This window comes from Condylura cristata, unplaced genomic scaffold (assembly GCF_000260355.1).
Source record: "Condylura cristata isolate star-nosed mole 26May11 unplaced genomic scaffold, ConCri1.0 scaffold00009, whole genome shotgun sequence".
NCBI lineage: Eukaryota > Metazoa > Chordata > Mammalia > Eulipotyphla > Talpidae > Condylura > Condylura cristata.
Window position 1 is genome coordinate 59,314,458 of NW_004567110.1, and position 17,572 is coordinate 59,332,029.

General features: G+C 38.2%; 1 protein-coding gene across 1 annotated transcript in view; it reads left to right on the forward strand.

Moving 5' to 3' along the window:
* Positions 1 to 17,572, forward strand: part of ST18 (suppression of tumorigenicity 18, zinc finger) — a 140,280-nt gene that overhangs the window by 75,831 nt on the left and 46,877 nt on the right. Inside the window, exons 5-7 of the mRNA XM_004680041.1 lie at positions 7,749 to 8,540; positions 14,780 to 14,914; positions 16,459 to 16,549. Coding sequence (XP_004680098.1) covers positions 7,749 to 8,540; positions 14,780 to 14,914; positions 16,459 to 16,549 — 1,018 coding nt within the window. The remainder of the gene's footprint in view (positions 1 to 7,748; positions 8,541 to 14,779; positions 14,915 to 16,458; positions 16,550 to 17,572) is intronic.

Below are 17,572 nucleotides of genomic sequence, written 5' to 3' on the forward strand. Positions count from 1 at the left end.
TGTTCCAATTTGGAAACCAAACAGAATTTTTATTCCACTCAGTGTCCATTTATTCAGGGCCAGTTATTTATCAGGAACTGTAGAGGGTCTAAAGATAAACAACAGAGTCCATATCCGGATCTCATTTCCAGGAGCATAGGATTGAATTGTGCCTCTTTTTGAGTAAAAGAAAGAAAAACAGCCTTAAATTTAAAGGGCTCCTGAATCTCTAATAAAATGAATGCCTAATTCTTGAAAAGGCCCTTCTAAAAAAAGACCATGTTTAAGCTTTAAGCTATTTAAGATAAGTAAATATAGGTAATATGCCTACATAAAAATTTTCCCTGTTTTAGTCTCAATCTCTAAATATAGTGAGGATTAAAACAATATCTATTATACATATAAAATAAATGTTGTAAGCATGCAACCATATATTTGTATATGTTACATACAAAATATTTTATCATGTTCTTAATTTGTCTCAGTCACTATGGTACTATAGTATACAGTACTATGTGTGCATGTGTGTGTATATATGTATATATATGTGTGTGTGTGTGTATATATATAATATATATATATAGCTAAAACATTTATTTGAGGCATAAATAGTATTATTTGGCCCCCTAACATATTGACAACATAGGACAATGCAAGTGGATTGTGATCTTAATATATTCAATTTTTTAAAAAACATTTATTTGTGCATACAGAACTGGGGTACAGGCCAGAGGTGCAGGGGGTGAGAGGATTCACCAGAGATAGAGTGGTGAGAAGAATAGGCAAATTGATTAAGTAACTGCTGAGGGGAGCAGTGGGCAAGACAGGAGGAATCTGCTGCACCATGTGGGTCAGCGCCCTGACTTGGTATCAAACTTGTGTTGAAGCTGTTGTGACTAGCTTCATAATGCTGTGCTTTAACCCATTGTGCCACCATGGAGAATCCTCAATTTTTTTTTAAATATGTATTTATTTATGTACAGAAGAACTGGAGCACAGGCTAGATAGGTAGGGGGAGGTAAGAGTATTCACCAGAGACAGAGTGGGGAGCAGAACAGACAGATTGACTGAAATACACTGCTGAGGGGAGCAGTGGGTGAGACAGGAGAGGTTTGCTGTGCCATGTGGGTCAGCTATATGCCAGGAATCAAATTTGCATATGTCCACTTATGACATATATATTATGCATCAGTTTGTAAAATGGAGACCTGAAAGGTGGATAGGGTTTATTCTAATTCAGGAGGGGGGAGAATGCCTGGCAAAAAAAGAGGAACATGTGCTGTCTTATTTTCAGAGAACCATGTTAAGTCAAGTCATGTGACAAAGAAGAATAATAATAAATAATTAATTTTTATAGCAATGGACTTTAGATGCTGTCTAAATTTGGCAGCTTAGAATTTCCTACAGTGGGAAAGCAATGAATTATAGAAAACTTATTTCTGTGCCTATTATTTCCTAAATAAATGCTTTAAATTTACCATTAGGTACACATTATATTCCATGAATTTAATTCTCCACATACTCATCAAACACTGTTTGCAAACTAAGTGACATATAGCACTGTTTCAAGATTATAGGATGTGTTTTTCCCCATTTTATCATTACTCCCATGTTCCTGTGGTCACAGTCTCTCAAAGAATTTGAATATCATTTTTGTGGGTGAGTGAAATTCAAAGGATATAGGTGTGTCTATGTTCTATAAAATACACATTTTTTCTGAATGTGGCTTTTTAAAGAATGAAAATATACTAAATATATTATTATTTAAAAAGAAGTATGCATGACACAAAACAAAAGCAATGATATTTTAGGTGCTAAATATCTAGTACATATAGAATTGCAGTGATAATAATAATAATAGGTGTTAATAAAAAAGATGTGAGAGCATAGTAAGTAAGCTCAAATCTCAGGTCAGGACCACCACATCTCAGTGGTGCTTGCTTGCAAGCACTTTGAGATTCTGTAGTCAGAGCAAATTTGCATTTTGAATTGACAGTGTCTAAGTGACTCTTTTATATAGAGTGTGTGACATAAAGCCTCATGACTTATCTGTAAACTATAATCACCCTTGGCTTTGTTGTTTCCTTGAATTGTTCCATTTTTTGTTGATTCATGAAAAGTGCAGGTTGAATCTAATAATGGAGTGGAGAGGGGAGAATTTGAATCAGTATATTTAGGATTAAGGTACAGTTATTTTAGGTCTTATTAATTTACCAAATATTTAGAAAATAGGCAACTTTCATCAAAACATTCTTAATACAGAATCTACACTCAGGCTTCTTGCCTTTTACTGTTGTTTTTTATTATTGTTGATGCATATTATTACCCTAGAAACTGTATTGTCAACACATACTCAGTTAAGCATTCAGTTTTAAATATGGTTTCACATCAATTGCAGATTCACAAAAGTTGACTAATACTTAGTACTAGAACCACTACAATAAAAATTAATATGCTAATTATAGCAGCACTGACCATTATTTTTAATTACTTAATATAATCCAGGCACATAAATTATTTCATTACTCTATCCAACAATGACATGAGGTATGTATTATTATGTTCAAAATTTGACAGATGAAATCATTGATTACCAAAAAGAATTAATGCTTACGCTAATGTGATTTGTAACATTTAGAAAGAAAACAATTACAATTAAAATACCAGCAAAATAATCATTTCCCAATTATCTTTCCTCCATAACCCAGTTCTGCCCATGCTCTGACTACCTTCAAAAAGCAGATTGGCTAAAAATCCTACCACATCAAATCAAAAAGATATAGTTGCAAAATCTACAGGTCACAGATACTCCTATTCCTAGTTGGAAGAGCAAAATTGATTTTCAGTCCTCTAAGCTGGTTGTCCTTCACCCTGTAGAAGAAAAGAGAGCTGAGTTGTGCCTAACCCCAGATTGGAGCTTTTTGCCCATTTTCCCATGAATTCCAGCAATCCCAAGAGCTTCACCTGGCCAGAAGTTTGCCAAATGTTTAATTGTGGGTAGTTCAGATGATGGAGAAAGGTTATTATGTTCATGGAAGCTTAGGTCATGAACTGAATGTATTTATTACCCATTCACTCAGCTGACTTTCAAAGAACTGCAGGTTGGCATTAAGGGAACTAGATGAGAACATGGACAAGCAATGCAGGTAGATACAACTCTTCACAGTCGCAAACAGAAGATGAACCTGCAAATCTCTACTAGGAGATTGGACAAGCAGATGTGTTCCCAGTGCAGTAAGGAAAAGAAAGGCCACTTTGTAGTGAGATCAATAAGGGCGTGGAGTTCCTTCCCTTTATAACCACACACTCAAGAGCCATCGAGTGCTAGGAACAGGAATGATTCTTGCCACACAAATTATGTTGCCACAAAAAACACATGCCACTTCAGTTGTAGAACTTTGAAAGATGAGTTCATTATTCAAGGTTTTTCACTTCCAGTAAAACTAACTTGCTTGCAAAATGAATTTGCTTATAAAAGTAACTTAGATAATTATAAAAACAGATTATATTAATCAATATATAATTAGTTATGTATTGGTTGATATGTTCATTAATTATATTAATTGTAACAAAGAGGGTTAAACCAAAGGAGTTTTCAAATTTATGTATATTGTTATTTTCAGGATATTTCTAAGTTGCCTTGATGCAGAGTAGTTGATATACATACATATGCACTTTCTAGGGTTACTAGCTACCTAGTAAGAGTGGACACATCAGTTTACATAAGCAAATATGAACTTTTACATATCAGGTGAAAAGATTTACTTAATTTACTCCAAAAGGAAAAAAATCATCCTTTCCCCACATTTTGAAATTCTGTCCTGCACTCATTATGATAAAGACTTGTACAGTAACTGTCTGGACCTCTGATCATCTCCCAAAGAGTTGGATCTAGGAATTTCCAACCTGTCTTGTAGTATTAAGAAAGTTAAGGTGGGGGCATTTGTTAATTTTGTTATTGCTATTATTTGTTTTTATGTATTTTTATTTATAATTTAGGTTTCATTATTTCTTCACGGGAAGGTAGTAGACAATTATACCCCACTGTCATATAAGTTTGTTCTTGAAAATATCTAAATTTTGAAAATAACAGGTGATTAGTATTTTGAGCATTTTTTTGCCCCCAAAAACTGATTTTTTTTTTATTCATACAAGAGCTGAGGTGCAGGTCAGAGTTGCTGGGTGAGAGGATTTACCAGAGACAGAGTGGGAAGCAGAGCAGGAAGATCTGCTGAAATACTGTTGAGAAGAGTAGCAGAGGAGACAGGAGAGGTCTGCTGTGCCATGTGGGTCACCTCCCTGGCCAGGGGTTGAACTCATGCTGCAGTGGCTGTGGATTACTTCATAGTGCTGAGACTTAACTTCTTGTACCACCAGGGAGGCTCTTGAGCAATTTCTTCTAAGGGTTGGTATAACTTGTAAACATTAGCCCTGACTTACGATGTGTCTGGGGAGAGGGAAACAGTAAATCTGGATAGCACTTGGCTCTGGGTCAAGATCCCAGTCCCCCTCTGCTTGCTGCATGATCTGTAAACCCAGAGCTCCTTATTACCAGAGTGTCCCTTCTGGACATTGACATTATTGTGAAGATCCAAACGAAGTATAGAGCACCATGCCAGGAAGATGTCAGTTAATTGTCTTAAGACCATTGATTATCCAGCCATTGGAACAATGAATCACCCTCATTTTATTGATGAGGACCCAGGACTCAGGAGATACAGGCCACCCAAGATCACACAAGCAAGTGGTCTGAGCCACAACCTACCCCATCGCTGGACCTGCAACTCCTGGCGGTTTTCCTTACCTGTGCTGTCCACCAGGCAGCGGCTGCCTCACATCGTACAAGTGGAGTGGGCAGCGAACTGATGGGCCTTTCTTGTGCTCTGGTGTTAAGACCTTTGTTGAAGGTCAAGATGACAACTTATCTAATTAAAAATAAGACTCCATCTCATTTATGTGGAGGATCGCACATATCCTTTGTCATTGCTATCTTCTAGAATAGTATCTGGCCCAACAAGAAGAGAGCCATGGCTGCCTGAACTGTTGGGTGACCTCTGCTTTCTGCACACTCCCATTTGACCCCTCCACCACCCCATCGTAGTCCTGCTTTATACAGAGAAACACTAAGAAAACTGCCCAAATTGCTCAGAGACAAATACCAGACTCAGAAGCAGGCCTGGGTCTCTCTGATTATAAAGGTAGGGTTATTAGCGTCGTAGGAAAAATGAGAACACACACGCATTAAAAAGTAGGCAGCCTGTTGCAAAGCTAAGAGAAATAAGTGCCTCGTCACACAGATCTGTCTGGCTCCAGAGCTAACTCAACTTTTTCCCCTTAAAATTACAGTGGTGCCGGAGAGGGGTGAGAACATGGAAAGTTGTCTGCAGGTTTACAGACTATCCCTCGAAACCATCATGTGGGAGGCGCACAGGCACCTCCAACGCAGGGCTCCTCTTTTTCTGAAGAATAATTAATAAATATTTTCTTTTAGCATATAACAAACAGTTGAACCGGACAATTATGTAAACTGGAAATGACCCAAAATGCTAGCAGTTGGCAGCAGCACACTGAAATGCATTGTCCTGCACATGTGCGTTTTTGTCACTCCCGCCTCTCTGGTGATCTGCACTTAATAGGAATATTTTAAACTATGTAGCTAAGCAACAGAGGTAATTGTTGCTTTCTAGAGCTTTTGTTAGCACTCTAACACAGCCCAAATATGCATAATTAGGTATAATGTCTATAAATCATTATTGTACACATGTGGGTAGTTAAGTGGAGTGAGAGAATAGTTCAATGAATTGAGCATATTCACTGAAAATGCTTTTTATTTGTTTTCTGTAGTTCATAATACTTTAAAATTATCATAACCCTTTACACTTTCTCTTAATAGCCAACCGTGATATTGAGAAAAACTTCATTTGCATTTTAGACTATGTTTAATATATTATTTAAACCTGGAGTTCCTCTGATATGAATTCAGGAGAGGATAGACCATCCTATCAAATATTATGTGCTTGTTTATGCAGCCTCTTTTCTAGGAAGTAAAATGTTAAATTTTTCAGTTTATGTTGAATAGATCCCAACAAAAGACTGCACCCTATAATCAGCATTATTTAAAGGGGCTAGTGTTGTGACTAAATTCTTCCCTTCATCCAAAAATGCTTTTAGTTACTATGGCAATATTTACTTGATCCTGGCAGTCCAGTGTTGATTTAGGGAGATAATTACCAGAAAGGAAGATGATGGAGATGTATTTTTGAGTGTCCTTGTCAGAGACAATGTTTATAAAAAATTAAATGAGACAAAAAAAGGCACATTGTCTTCTGCACAGACACCCTCTCCTGTAGCCCTCAGAGGAACGGCTGTGCTTTTCTTTCCTCCAAAGATATTTATTAGCACAGAATGCACTTCACTTGGTGTCTTGAACAGTTTTTAAGGGGGCTTATTATTTTGTTTCCCATTCTGCTTTTTGAGACACAGAAATCGTCCTGAGGATTTTTTTTTTCCGAGGAGAAGGGTGTTGGTGAATTGCAAGGGACTATGGCAGAGTTTCTGGCTCATTTCATAACCTGTATGCCACGATCCCCAGACCTCCATGCCTGCTGTGTCAGGGCTAGGTGCCCAGAGGGTCTGTACCCTCCACTGATGTGCCTCACTGAGCCACGCTTGGGTAGACAGAATGTGTGTTGCACACTCCCAGTCCGTTGGCTCCTTGATTGTCAGAACTCTAGTCATCCCTGTATTGAGCAACACTCAATACCCCCTTCAACCACCCCTCTCGTCTCATGTTCCTTTGCATACATGTGCACAAATACCAAAGGAGAAAAATATTATTGATCATGCTCATTTTCCTGTTGTACTTCCTTCAGCCTGGAATGTGTGTGTGTGACAATTGTGAAAGTGAACAGGAAATCTTGAAAGCTTCAAAATTCTGTTAGCTATTTCTGGGTAGTTGTATTTTGTGTTTTAGCTAGCATTCCATAGAATGTGGAAGTATGTTAGAAAAACTATACTTTCTTGAGGCAGAGAAAGCAAGCCAAATAAGCTTAGAAAATATATTGTCAAGCTACCAGAGAAATCTGATATTTTCCTTATAATGTACAGTACTATACATATTTGATTCCTTCTGGTTAGCAATGCTTCTGATTTGGAAGCATAAGAGAGAGAGCAGCAATAATTTTAGCATTCTGTTGTTAAATACCTTCTTCTTTACCCTGGAAGCAAGTCCTCTTAATGTGCTAAAAATTCAAAAATTTCTTCAAAGGCAGTTTTCACAATATCAAGTCCTCAGTTTTGCTTTGCTTTAAGAGGATATGTATTTTTCTCCCCAATGTCTATAAAATTGGTAGCCCACACATTGCACACATATATGTAAATGTATAAATATCAGGCCCTCCCTGGTGGCGCAGCGGGTTAAAGCACTGCACTGAGAAGCTAAAGCCGCTTGCACATGAGTTTGATTCCCGCCTGCCCCGGAGGTGACCACACGGCGTGGCGGACGTCTCCTGGCCCGCCCGCTGCTCCCCTCAGCAGTGTGCTTCGTCGATCTGCCTGTTCTGCTCCCCACTCTGTCTCTGGTGAAGCCTCTTACCGCCCCTGAGCCTCTGGCCTGTACCCCAGTTCTGTATGTACAAATAAATAAATCTTTAAAAAAGAAAAACGTATAAATATCTATTGTCAGCCTAGCCATCTCTCAATAGTCAGTGCTATAGTCTTAATGTATTTTTGTTCCCCCTTCACAAATATTATTTTCCTTTTCTCCTTAGATGAAATCAAGATAAAAGCTATGGATGAGAACCTGCATTTAACAGCCCCAGAAAATTCCAATGGCAAGGAAGATAGATATGGCTGTTATCGAGAGCTCATGGTCAAATCTTTAATGCACTTGGGGAAATTTGAAAAAAATGTATCAGTTCAGACAACAAGTGAAAACTTAAATGACAGTGGCATCCACTCTCTTAAAGCAGAGAATGATGAAGTAGATGAGTGCTTTATGGTTCATTCTGATGATGGGAAAGACAAAACTGATGATTCCCAGCTACCTTTCTGTTCCTCCGATGACAATGAAAGTAATTCAGAAAGTACAGAGAACGGTTGGGACAGTGGCTCCAACTTCTCAGAAGAAACCAAACCACATAGAGCCCCAAAGTACATATTAGTGGATAATAGAAAAGACCTATTGGAAGTTCCTGATATAAAAACAGAAGGTGACAAATTTATCTCTTGTGAAAACATGTGTGAGTCTGAGGCAGAGAGAAGAGACCCACGAAGCACCTACATTGAATCCCTGGATGGCAAAGCCCAATCCTCATTTCCTGGCATGGAGGATGATGATAAGGAGTGCCTGGCAGCTGTGACCGAAGAGTCTACGGACCTGGAGGAAGCAAAGGGGAACTTAAGTGTGCTGGAGCAGGCGATCGCTCTGCAGGCTGAGCGAGGCTGTGTTTTCCATAATACCTACAAAGAGCTGGACAGGTTCCTACTGGAGCACCTTGCGGGAGAAAGGAGACAAACCAAAGTTATTGACATGAGTGGACGGCAAATCTTTAACAATAAACGTAAGATGTGTTTTTGCATTTATTTTAAAAAGAAAATGGCTTTGGGGTTGGAACAATATTGGTGAAATTCGATTCATTCCAGCAGGTAGCTTTGTGACAACTTCATATGTATGCCATAAAATATTTTTTCCTTCTTTCTAGATTGTTCTCAGATCAAGCTTCCTCAATTTTATAATTATTTTACATATGAAAAAAAGGTCATATCCTCTATTAAAGTTTGGCTGCTTTTTTTTTAAGATTTATTTATTTATGCATACAGAACTGGGGTACATACCAGAGGTGTGGGATTGAGAGGATGCATCAGAGATAGAGAGAGCAGAATAGGTGGTTTAACTGAAACACAGTGCTGAGGGGCACAATAAGCTAGACAGGAGAGGTCTGTTGTGCCATGTGGGTCACCTCCCTGGCTGGGAATCCAACATGTGCTGAAGCAGTTGCGGCTTCATAGTGCAGGGATTTAACCTGTTGCACCACCAGGGAGGGCCCAAATTTAAGAATTTTTTTTAAGAATATATAGTACTATATATATATAGTTTTTTAAAACTATATAGTACTTTTCAAATTGAAGTAATGACATTTTCTAACAGTGAATATATTAATATATTTTAGGGGCGTAGGTTCATACTTCCTCAACTGTCTTTTACCATGCCAAACACCACCCCCCACCAAAGCACCAATAGTTGCCCCCACAGTTCTATGATGGGTCTGCCTTTTGCTCCTCAGGCCCAGATTTCCCGTGGTAATCTCAATTCTGCAATCAGTCTTCAAGGGTTTGTTTTAGCTTGGTTTTGTCTGTTTCTTTGAATGAAAGCATCTGGTATTTGTCTTTCTTATTCTGACTTATTTCACTCACCATAATCCCCTCAAGTTCCATTCCATCCATGTTATCTAAAATGGCCAGATTTGTTTTTTTTTAATGGCTGAGTAGTATTCCGTTGTGTGTGTGTATTTTATATGATATAGATAAATGTATAGATATATACATATATATCACATTTATTTATATATTGATCTTTTCCTGGTAAGATGTTATTTGCATAACTTAACTACTATAAATAGTTCTTCACTGGACATAAGCATGCATATATCCTTTTGAATTAGTGTTTCTGCATTTTTAGATTGATACTGAGGGGTGGATATTATGGATCTTATGGTAGTTCATTTATTAATATTTTAAGAAATCACCGTATTGTTTGGTTATTTATTTGTTTGTTTTGCATGAGACTGGACTGGCTACACTCCCATCAACAGTATGCAGGATTCCTTTTTCTCTGCATCCTCACTTCCTCTTGTTTCTGGTCTTTTTGATAGGGCCATTCTCATTGGAATGAGGTGGTATATGGCACTGTAGTTTTGACTTAGAGTTCCCTGATATTTAAGTGATGATGAATCTTTCTTCTTGTGCCTGTTGGCCATTTTTATGCTTCACTAGAAAAGTGTCTATTTAGCTTCATGCCCATTTTTTGATTGGGCTATTTGTTTTTGTTATTTAGTTGTATGAGTTCTTTGTAGATTTTGGATAATAGTCCCTTGTTGGATGTATGATGTACAAATATTTTCTCTCATTCAGTAGGATGTCTATTCATTTTAATGATAGTTTCTTTTGCAGTTTAAAAGCCTTTTAGTTTGATGTACTCCCACTTAGTTAGTTTTGCTTTTGTTTCTCTTGCTGTTGGAGTTGTGTCCATTAAAAAACAACATTTTTGATGCCAATGTTTCAGGATATTCCGCTTATGTTTTCTCTGTCATTTTTTATGGCTTCAGATCTTATATCTAAATTTTTAATCTATTTTGAGTTAAGTTTTTATAAGGTGTAAGATAGTGGCCTACTATCATTCTCTTCCACTTAGCTATCCAGTATTCCTAATACCATTTGTTTAAGAGACTTTCCTTTCTCCACTGTAAGCTCCTTTTCATAAGTTAACTACACATGTAAGTGTGGATTTACTTTGAAGCTCTCAGTTTTATCCTATTTTTCTATATGTCTATTTTTAATCCAATACCATCCTGTCTTCAATTCTAGTTTTGTTTTTTTTAGGTATTTCATTCAACATCATAGAAATGCATTAATACTTGTTTGACTTTGAGTCATTGTGTTAATAAAATCAAGTGTATGAATTTAAGTGTTCTTTCCCAAGTTCTTACTGAGATTTTGAGCAGAAAATAATGTTCAGCTGAATGCAGAACACTTAGGATGCCCAGTTTCTTCTTAAGATAAAACTTGGTATCAATGCTTTTCTAAGTCTATGCTTTTCCAAGGTGTCTAATTCAGGGCACACAGATATCTGGTCTTGCAATAAAGAATACCTATTTCTTTATTGGAGAAGTATTTATTTCTTTATTGGGATTGGGCTTGGAGGAAACCTTAGAATTATCCCTGACTTTAGGGAAATTGTGTACTTTCCCCATTGGGAGTTTCCTTTCCCTTTTGCCACATACACATAATGACGGCACTTATAGTAAGTGGAGTTTCCCAAATAGCAGTGGTCCTTTGGGGCCTGGAAGGCCAGAGTAAGGTGGATACTACTGAATCCCATCACACGTGCAGTTCTAAAGCTTGTCTTTTCTTTTTTAAGCTAGGACCTCAGGTGATTCTTGGGTACTCTAAGGTCTGAGAACCACTGAATTACGAAGGATGCATACCTTAGAGAAAATCAAGGTCATGTCCCCAAAGAGCTTCTAAGAATAGCATGTTCATATGATTTAGATGTTCTGATTGCTGAGATATGTCCAAAAATGAACTGTATCATTTTTCATTTTAAATCCATTTTAGTACTCATTTGCAATCTTGTTGAATATTGTCTTGCAGCTCAGAGCCATGAAAACAAAAAAAGAATAAAATATTGTCATGTAATGAGGAGCAAGATAATAAAGCTATGCCAACATACTGCAAGGGCTGGCATGGGGACAGAATATTAATGACTAGTGTGTAGCTTCAAACAGGATGCTCCGCTTAGCTTTGGGTGTATCAGTAATATGCAACTTGTTAAGCTTCATTTTTGTTTTTTTTTTTTAATGAAGAACAAAATCAGGAAAAAGATAAAAATTGACTCAAATTCCAAAAACTCATAATTTCCAACATACTATATTTCATTAATCTTAATGTACACAGTTTCTCCATTTTACCATCTCTGAAATCAGGAGGAATTGTCACCATTTAACTTTCCATTCTCTTTTTCTTTCTAACATACAAGTTGATGATTCATCTTACAATTCATTATCTCTTCCAGTCAGTGAACTCTATTAGGAGAAATAGTAATTATTTATGCTCTAGTTTAAAATTCTTTACAATTGTTTAGTTCTTTCAATGAAACTTTTAAAACTTTTAAAAAGAATAACTAAGCATCACTAGCGGTGATTTTTAAGTATGGATCAAGCTGAAGACATTCAGAATTTCTAATGGGGCTGGATGGACCGACAGTATAGACTGCTGCCCACGTCATGTTCTTGCTGAACTGCATGTAAGTCGTGTGCAAGGAGATCCAGACTGGTAGAGATAGAGGCAAAACCAAAAATATCCCATGTTGCAGGGAACATGGGATATTTATACAAGTTTATACAAGTATAGTCTGGAGGGTGTCTACAGAATTTAAATTAAGTGTTCACTTACCTACACCACATGGGAGCAAGTGGCATAAGAATCGTCTTTTTCTCTGACATGCATTCCACAGCTTTTAAGTCAATACTTATACTTTCTGATAGCCACATTCTCGAAGATATTATTTCAAATTCCCATATGTCTTAGGAATGTGACTTAACTGTTAGGGAGTGCAAGTAAGTTCTAAAAATATCATTTTACCCAAGTCTTCAAATAGGTTGGCAATTCTAAGGTAAAGCAATCTGGCTATACTGTTTCTAGTGAGCACTTAATGAGACAGTAGAATCACATTAACATCTTTTATAGCTATGAAAATTAAGAGTGAAGAAGAGTGAAGATGAACAATCATAGAGTATATCTGGTATGAATAGGATACACCGAGGCTAACCAGGATATAAGGTCACAGAGTGTAAGGTTACCTGTATTATGCATCATTCCACAAAGAAAATAATGCAAGAAGAGTCAGGCCAGAGAAGCACCCAGCTTGCTCTCAGTTCTGCCTTCTTATCATGCAAACAGGTCCTGCCCCACAGAGCTTTTCATCAGCATCTTTGTCTTTCCCAGCAGAGGGGAGGCTTACAGACAAAGGTACAAGATGGGCTGTCAGTGGATCCCACCTGGTCAGGAGCCAGCCCTGCCTTATCTCCCACACCCTCTCTGGCTTCCTGTAGACAAATAGTGTGGCAAGGAGGAGAAATGTTCCACGCCAAACCGTTCAGTGTGGCTTAGAAATGTGGCCTCATTTGAACTAAATCCAAGGGAGGGAAGAACATCAAAATGCAAAGAAGGAGTTTTTTCTATTTCATTCTCCTATGGTGTCAACTCTCATTTCACTTGTACCAAGCTTCAAGGATTTTGACTGAGGTGTTTCTTGTCTTTATGTATTGGAATTTGGCAATTTTTTAATTCAACAGAATACATATCTACAAAATCAGAGACTACATCAAAATTCTTAAAATGCCCCTTTTTGTTTTACAGAACACAGGGTACAGTCTGGATGTCATGGCATTTCTGCCTGCTACTCAAATCATCTCTGTCTGCCAGCTGTGCATTTCTCTCATATAATTTAGTTTTCTCTTCCCTTGTAGTCTGTGTGATAACTCGAAGGGTCCTTAGTTCCTCCTCCTTTGCTGAAACCATGCCCCCAAATAATTGCATTACATACAACCTGCTGTGCCCATATGCCTAGGACTATTTATAACCCATCAACAGGGGTGGTGGCGTCACAGAGGTTCACCTGACCACAGCCGTGTTCTGCCATTGAGATGTCAGTTGCCTGCATCCTGAAACACTGCCCTGCTCCAGGTGCCACACTAGGAGCAGGAGCATCTGGGCCCTCTGTGTCTCACATACCAAGTCTCTGCCCTGCATTCCATTGCCAGGAGCTCTCCAGTAGGATCATACCAATTATTTCCTTTTACTCTCAGTCCTGAATGTGTTCACTTGCCACCAAGGATCTCTGAGATTGCCATCTTCATTCTGAATCTGGGGTCTCTGAGTGCCCAGAATGCTGTGCCAGTGATTGGTATCACTCCAATTTTGACTAGAAGAAAGTGCTTCTTTATCTTTACCAATCTATCCCAAATATTGAAAAATACATGTATTGTAAAGAATTCCTCCTCTGCTTACACATTAGTGTTCATTTTCCCTTGTTGACTAAGTATTTCTATAACTCTTAACCTAACCCTCAACATATATGTACACCAGGAAATGTAAACACAAACCTGTCTTCAACCCTCCTCTGCAAGGCTGTCGAACCATGACAGTCTGTGTCATAAAGATATCTTTTCTCCACCTGACTGCACCAGTGACCCCATCACCACCGCAGGTTCTTGGCAGCCTCTCTAGAAGGTTCCAGGAACCCTCCACTCTTTGCCTTTCCGTTTTCTGTAGGTCTCTCCTGAGAGCCTCTCCTTGCCAAGCCTAATTCCAATCACCTCTGTTTTCAGTTTCAATGTTCCGAGCAAAATCAACAGCTTCTCCCTAGACCCTGAATATTAATTTGAAGTGACAGCCATCGGGGTTCTGGAATCTTGGGCTTCTGCAGCACTGCTGATTGGCTGGGCTTGGCTCTGGCTGTTTCTTGACTCCCTATCCTAATTCTTGTCAGAGTAGGCTCTGCTCTGCATGCGCCTGGAAGTAGTGTGAGTGGCAGGAACCCCCAAGGACAAGGCCAGAGAGCCTATTCTCAGATGTGGTGACTTCTTTGTTGTATAATTTTAAACCTGACTTTCTGCAGACTCCTTCAATAGGCATTAGTTTAAATATAAATATAAAAATATTCTTTAAATAAATGCTTTCTTCTTTCTTACTTTTCTTTTGGGGAGTCTGTGCATCTTCTCTGGCGAGGCTGATTTTTCATAATGAGGCTCTAGCTGCTCTGTGACATGACAGCTTAAAACCATCTCTGTATTTTAACACTCCCTTGCCCTGTGCCGGCCTCTGCTTAGGAAACCAAGAAAATTGAAAACATTTTTTATGTTTCTACAGGTCTTAGTTGAGGGTCTTATTCAAGGCAATATGAGAAGAATGTTTATGATGATGAAACTGAATAAAGTGAGAATGTCACCTGCAAGGCCACTCTTTTGAATGGGAAGGGAAAGAATAACAAAATGAATGTCTCAATTTAATTTCTTTGTAGATTCACTGAGGTCTGAAAAGCGGGAGACCAAGTGCCCCATCCCTGGATGCGATGGCACAGGACACGTGACAGGCCTCTATCCCCATCATCGCAGCCTTTCGGGGTGCCCCCACAAAGTGCGGGTTCCCCTGGAAAGTGAGTATTGGTTATCTCTAATAGAAGTAGCTCCTTTCCCTCCATTGCACTATGTCACCATGATCTTATTTTTACTTCAATATGGAATTAGATATGGAAATGTAACGTTTTCTCTCTGTTGCCATCTGACTGTGTGTATAAAATACCATGTGTTAACAAGAATCATGGGATATATTAAGATCAACAGATCAGGAGACAACTTCCACTGACAATAAATATATTTTGTCCCAGTTCCCAAGAGGAGGGGATACGCTAGTTGTACAAGGCCTTGTAGGAGGATGAGGCCAGTTGGGGCAGAGGAGGGGCTAGTTGTGGGCAAGAGCCTTGCTTCTTCAGGTGAAACCAGTGTCTATACGCTTAGGACTGGCTGGTTGTAACATTTCAGTAGGCTCCGGAACTCACAGGGCATTCTGAGCAGTCTGATGCCAGGCTCTGGATGAAGTCCAAGAGGAGGCCAGTAAGTATGGATTCTGGATTGGTTGGTTTGCATTTGAAATATGCACTGGCAGACTCGTTATTTACTACTTCAAGGATTGGCTACCCTGAAAAGGATGATCCTTCCAAGGTCAGAAAGTCTGCAGATGTGAACTCATTAGGAAACAGAACAAAATACATGCTAACATGAGGAAAGGATCACCTCTGTTTTGAAGATTCTGCATGTTATATCCTCCACTTTATGAACCAACTTCTCAAAACATCCCTTAATCATACAAATAGCAATGTTAAGAACAACTCATCACCCTTTGAAACAACACAGTTTTGCAAATCACTGAACCAAATCATCTCAGCACTGTCAGCTGTACTAACAGTTCCTCAAACTGATTAGCTGATTGGTCCTTCAACCACACACTTTTGCCAATAACCAAATGACAGTGGGAGTTTTAAAAGGTGGGGGGGGGTAGGAAGAGGAGAATAATGGACAAAGAATAAAAATAATATCCTTTAGGAAATAAGATTATATATCAGACTTCGAGCTGTGGAGGAAAGAACTATTTGACAAATGATGTTCTCCACCTACAGCCTTCCTTTAAATTGTAAAAGGAAGGTTATGATATTTTCAGTTTAAGTCTAGTACTAACCATAGTATGGAGTTTAGTGAAATTACACTTTGAACAAGCTGGTTGAGTTGAATTTTTTTAAAAGATTTATTTATTTATGCATACAGAACTGGGGTACAAGCCAGAAATACAGGGGCTGTGACAGGCTTCACCAGAGACAGAGTGGGGAGCAGAACAGTCAGATTGACTAAGTAACAGTGGCTGGGTCAGGAGAGGTCTGCCATGCCATGTGGGTCACCTCCAGGGCAGGGATCAAACTCACGCTCAAGTGGCTTTAGCTTCTTGTGCTGTGCTTTAACCTACTATGCCACCAGGGAGGGCCTGAGTTGAATTTTAAAGTGCTAATTTGTTTCAACCCAAATTATTTCAACTTATGGGGATGTATATGTAACTAAATTCCTTTGAAGGCAAAGCTGAGAAATCAACATGGTAATGAGTTGTTGATCGTAAATGACCCTTCTCTTGTATGTGATATTTTGTGCTTAGTCCTTGCCATGCATGAGAACGTGCTCAAGTGTCCCACTCCAGGATGCACCGGAAGAGGACATGTGAACAGCAACCGCAACACACACCGGAGGTAATTCTCATGAGCTGCTCATCACTTACATTATGGAAAGAAGCGATAAAAACTATCCACCAAGGAAATAATGAACTAATAGTGTGTTATCAAAATTGCTGGATCCCTATCAAATTCCTCACCATTTGAAATAGATAAGAAATATTTTTCTATATATTCAGAAGAAACAAGAATTATCTTCATTATTTTCCTAGAAATTTTCATTTAACAGTCAATTTATGATAACCAAAAATATTTATTTGAAGTCTAGAATTACAAGTTTATGTAGCCATGCAAATAGAACTTGTTTTCTTTTGCTCTGTATTTCAACAGAGTTTGAAAAGTGTTGCTGGAGTTTACATTGGGTCCTATTCAATAAGCGTTTAAAAGTACGAAAGGTCAGCATACTATAGTTTTGAATAAAAGCTATGATGAAGGTAGATTTCATTTCATTTCAAGATGCATTTTATTGTGATTGAAACTAAATTAAAACATTTTTGTATTTGTTTTCAAGTATATTTGGTGAAAATGTTTTTTTTTCTTCTGTGTACACTTTGGGTTATCTATAGGTTACATGGGTCTGAGATACTATTAAACTGAGAAGCATATTGCTAGAAAACTTCACATTCCATACTTTCAGGCTATCTTAAGGTTTAAAATTAAGTCTGCGATGTTTTGCTAATGATGCTAAGATAAACCATGAAGTTGTCCTGCTAATAATCATAGGTGGTTACGTTGCGATTGAAATTAGCACATTCTACTTAATAGAAGTTTCAGAACCATTTAGTTATTTGCCATTTACACAGTATTTTTATTTAAAAGTGAGTTTGTTTTCTTTCACCTCTGAGATGGGGTTGGGGGACAAATGTTCACACTGCAGTTTGCAAAACCTTTTGGAATCTTTTAGTAGGAGAATGGTGCTAAGTGAACTATTAATATGACTTAACATTTAACATATGCCAATTATGCTGGGAGGTACATGCCAAAGCAAAGCACATTATCATTTTAACTCAAAACCTCCCACTTTTTTTTTTTTTTCCCAAC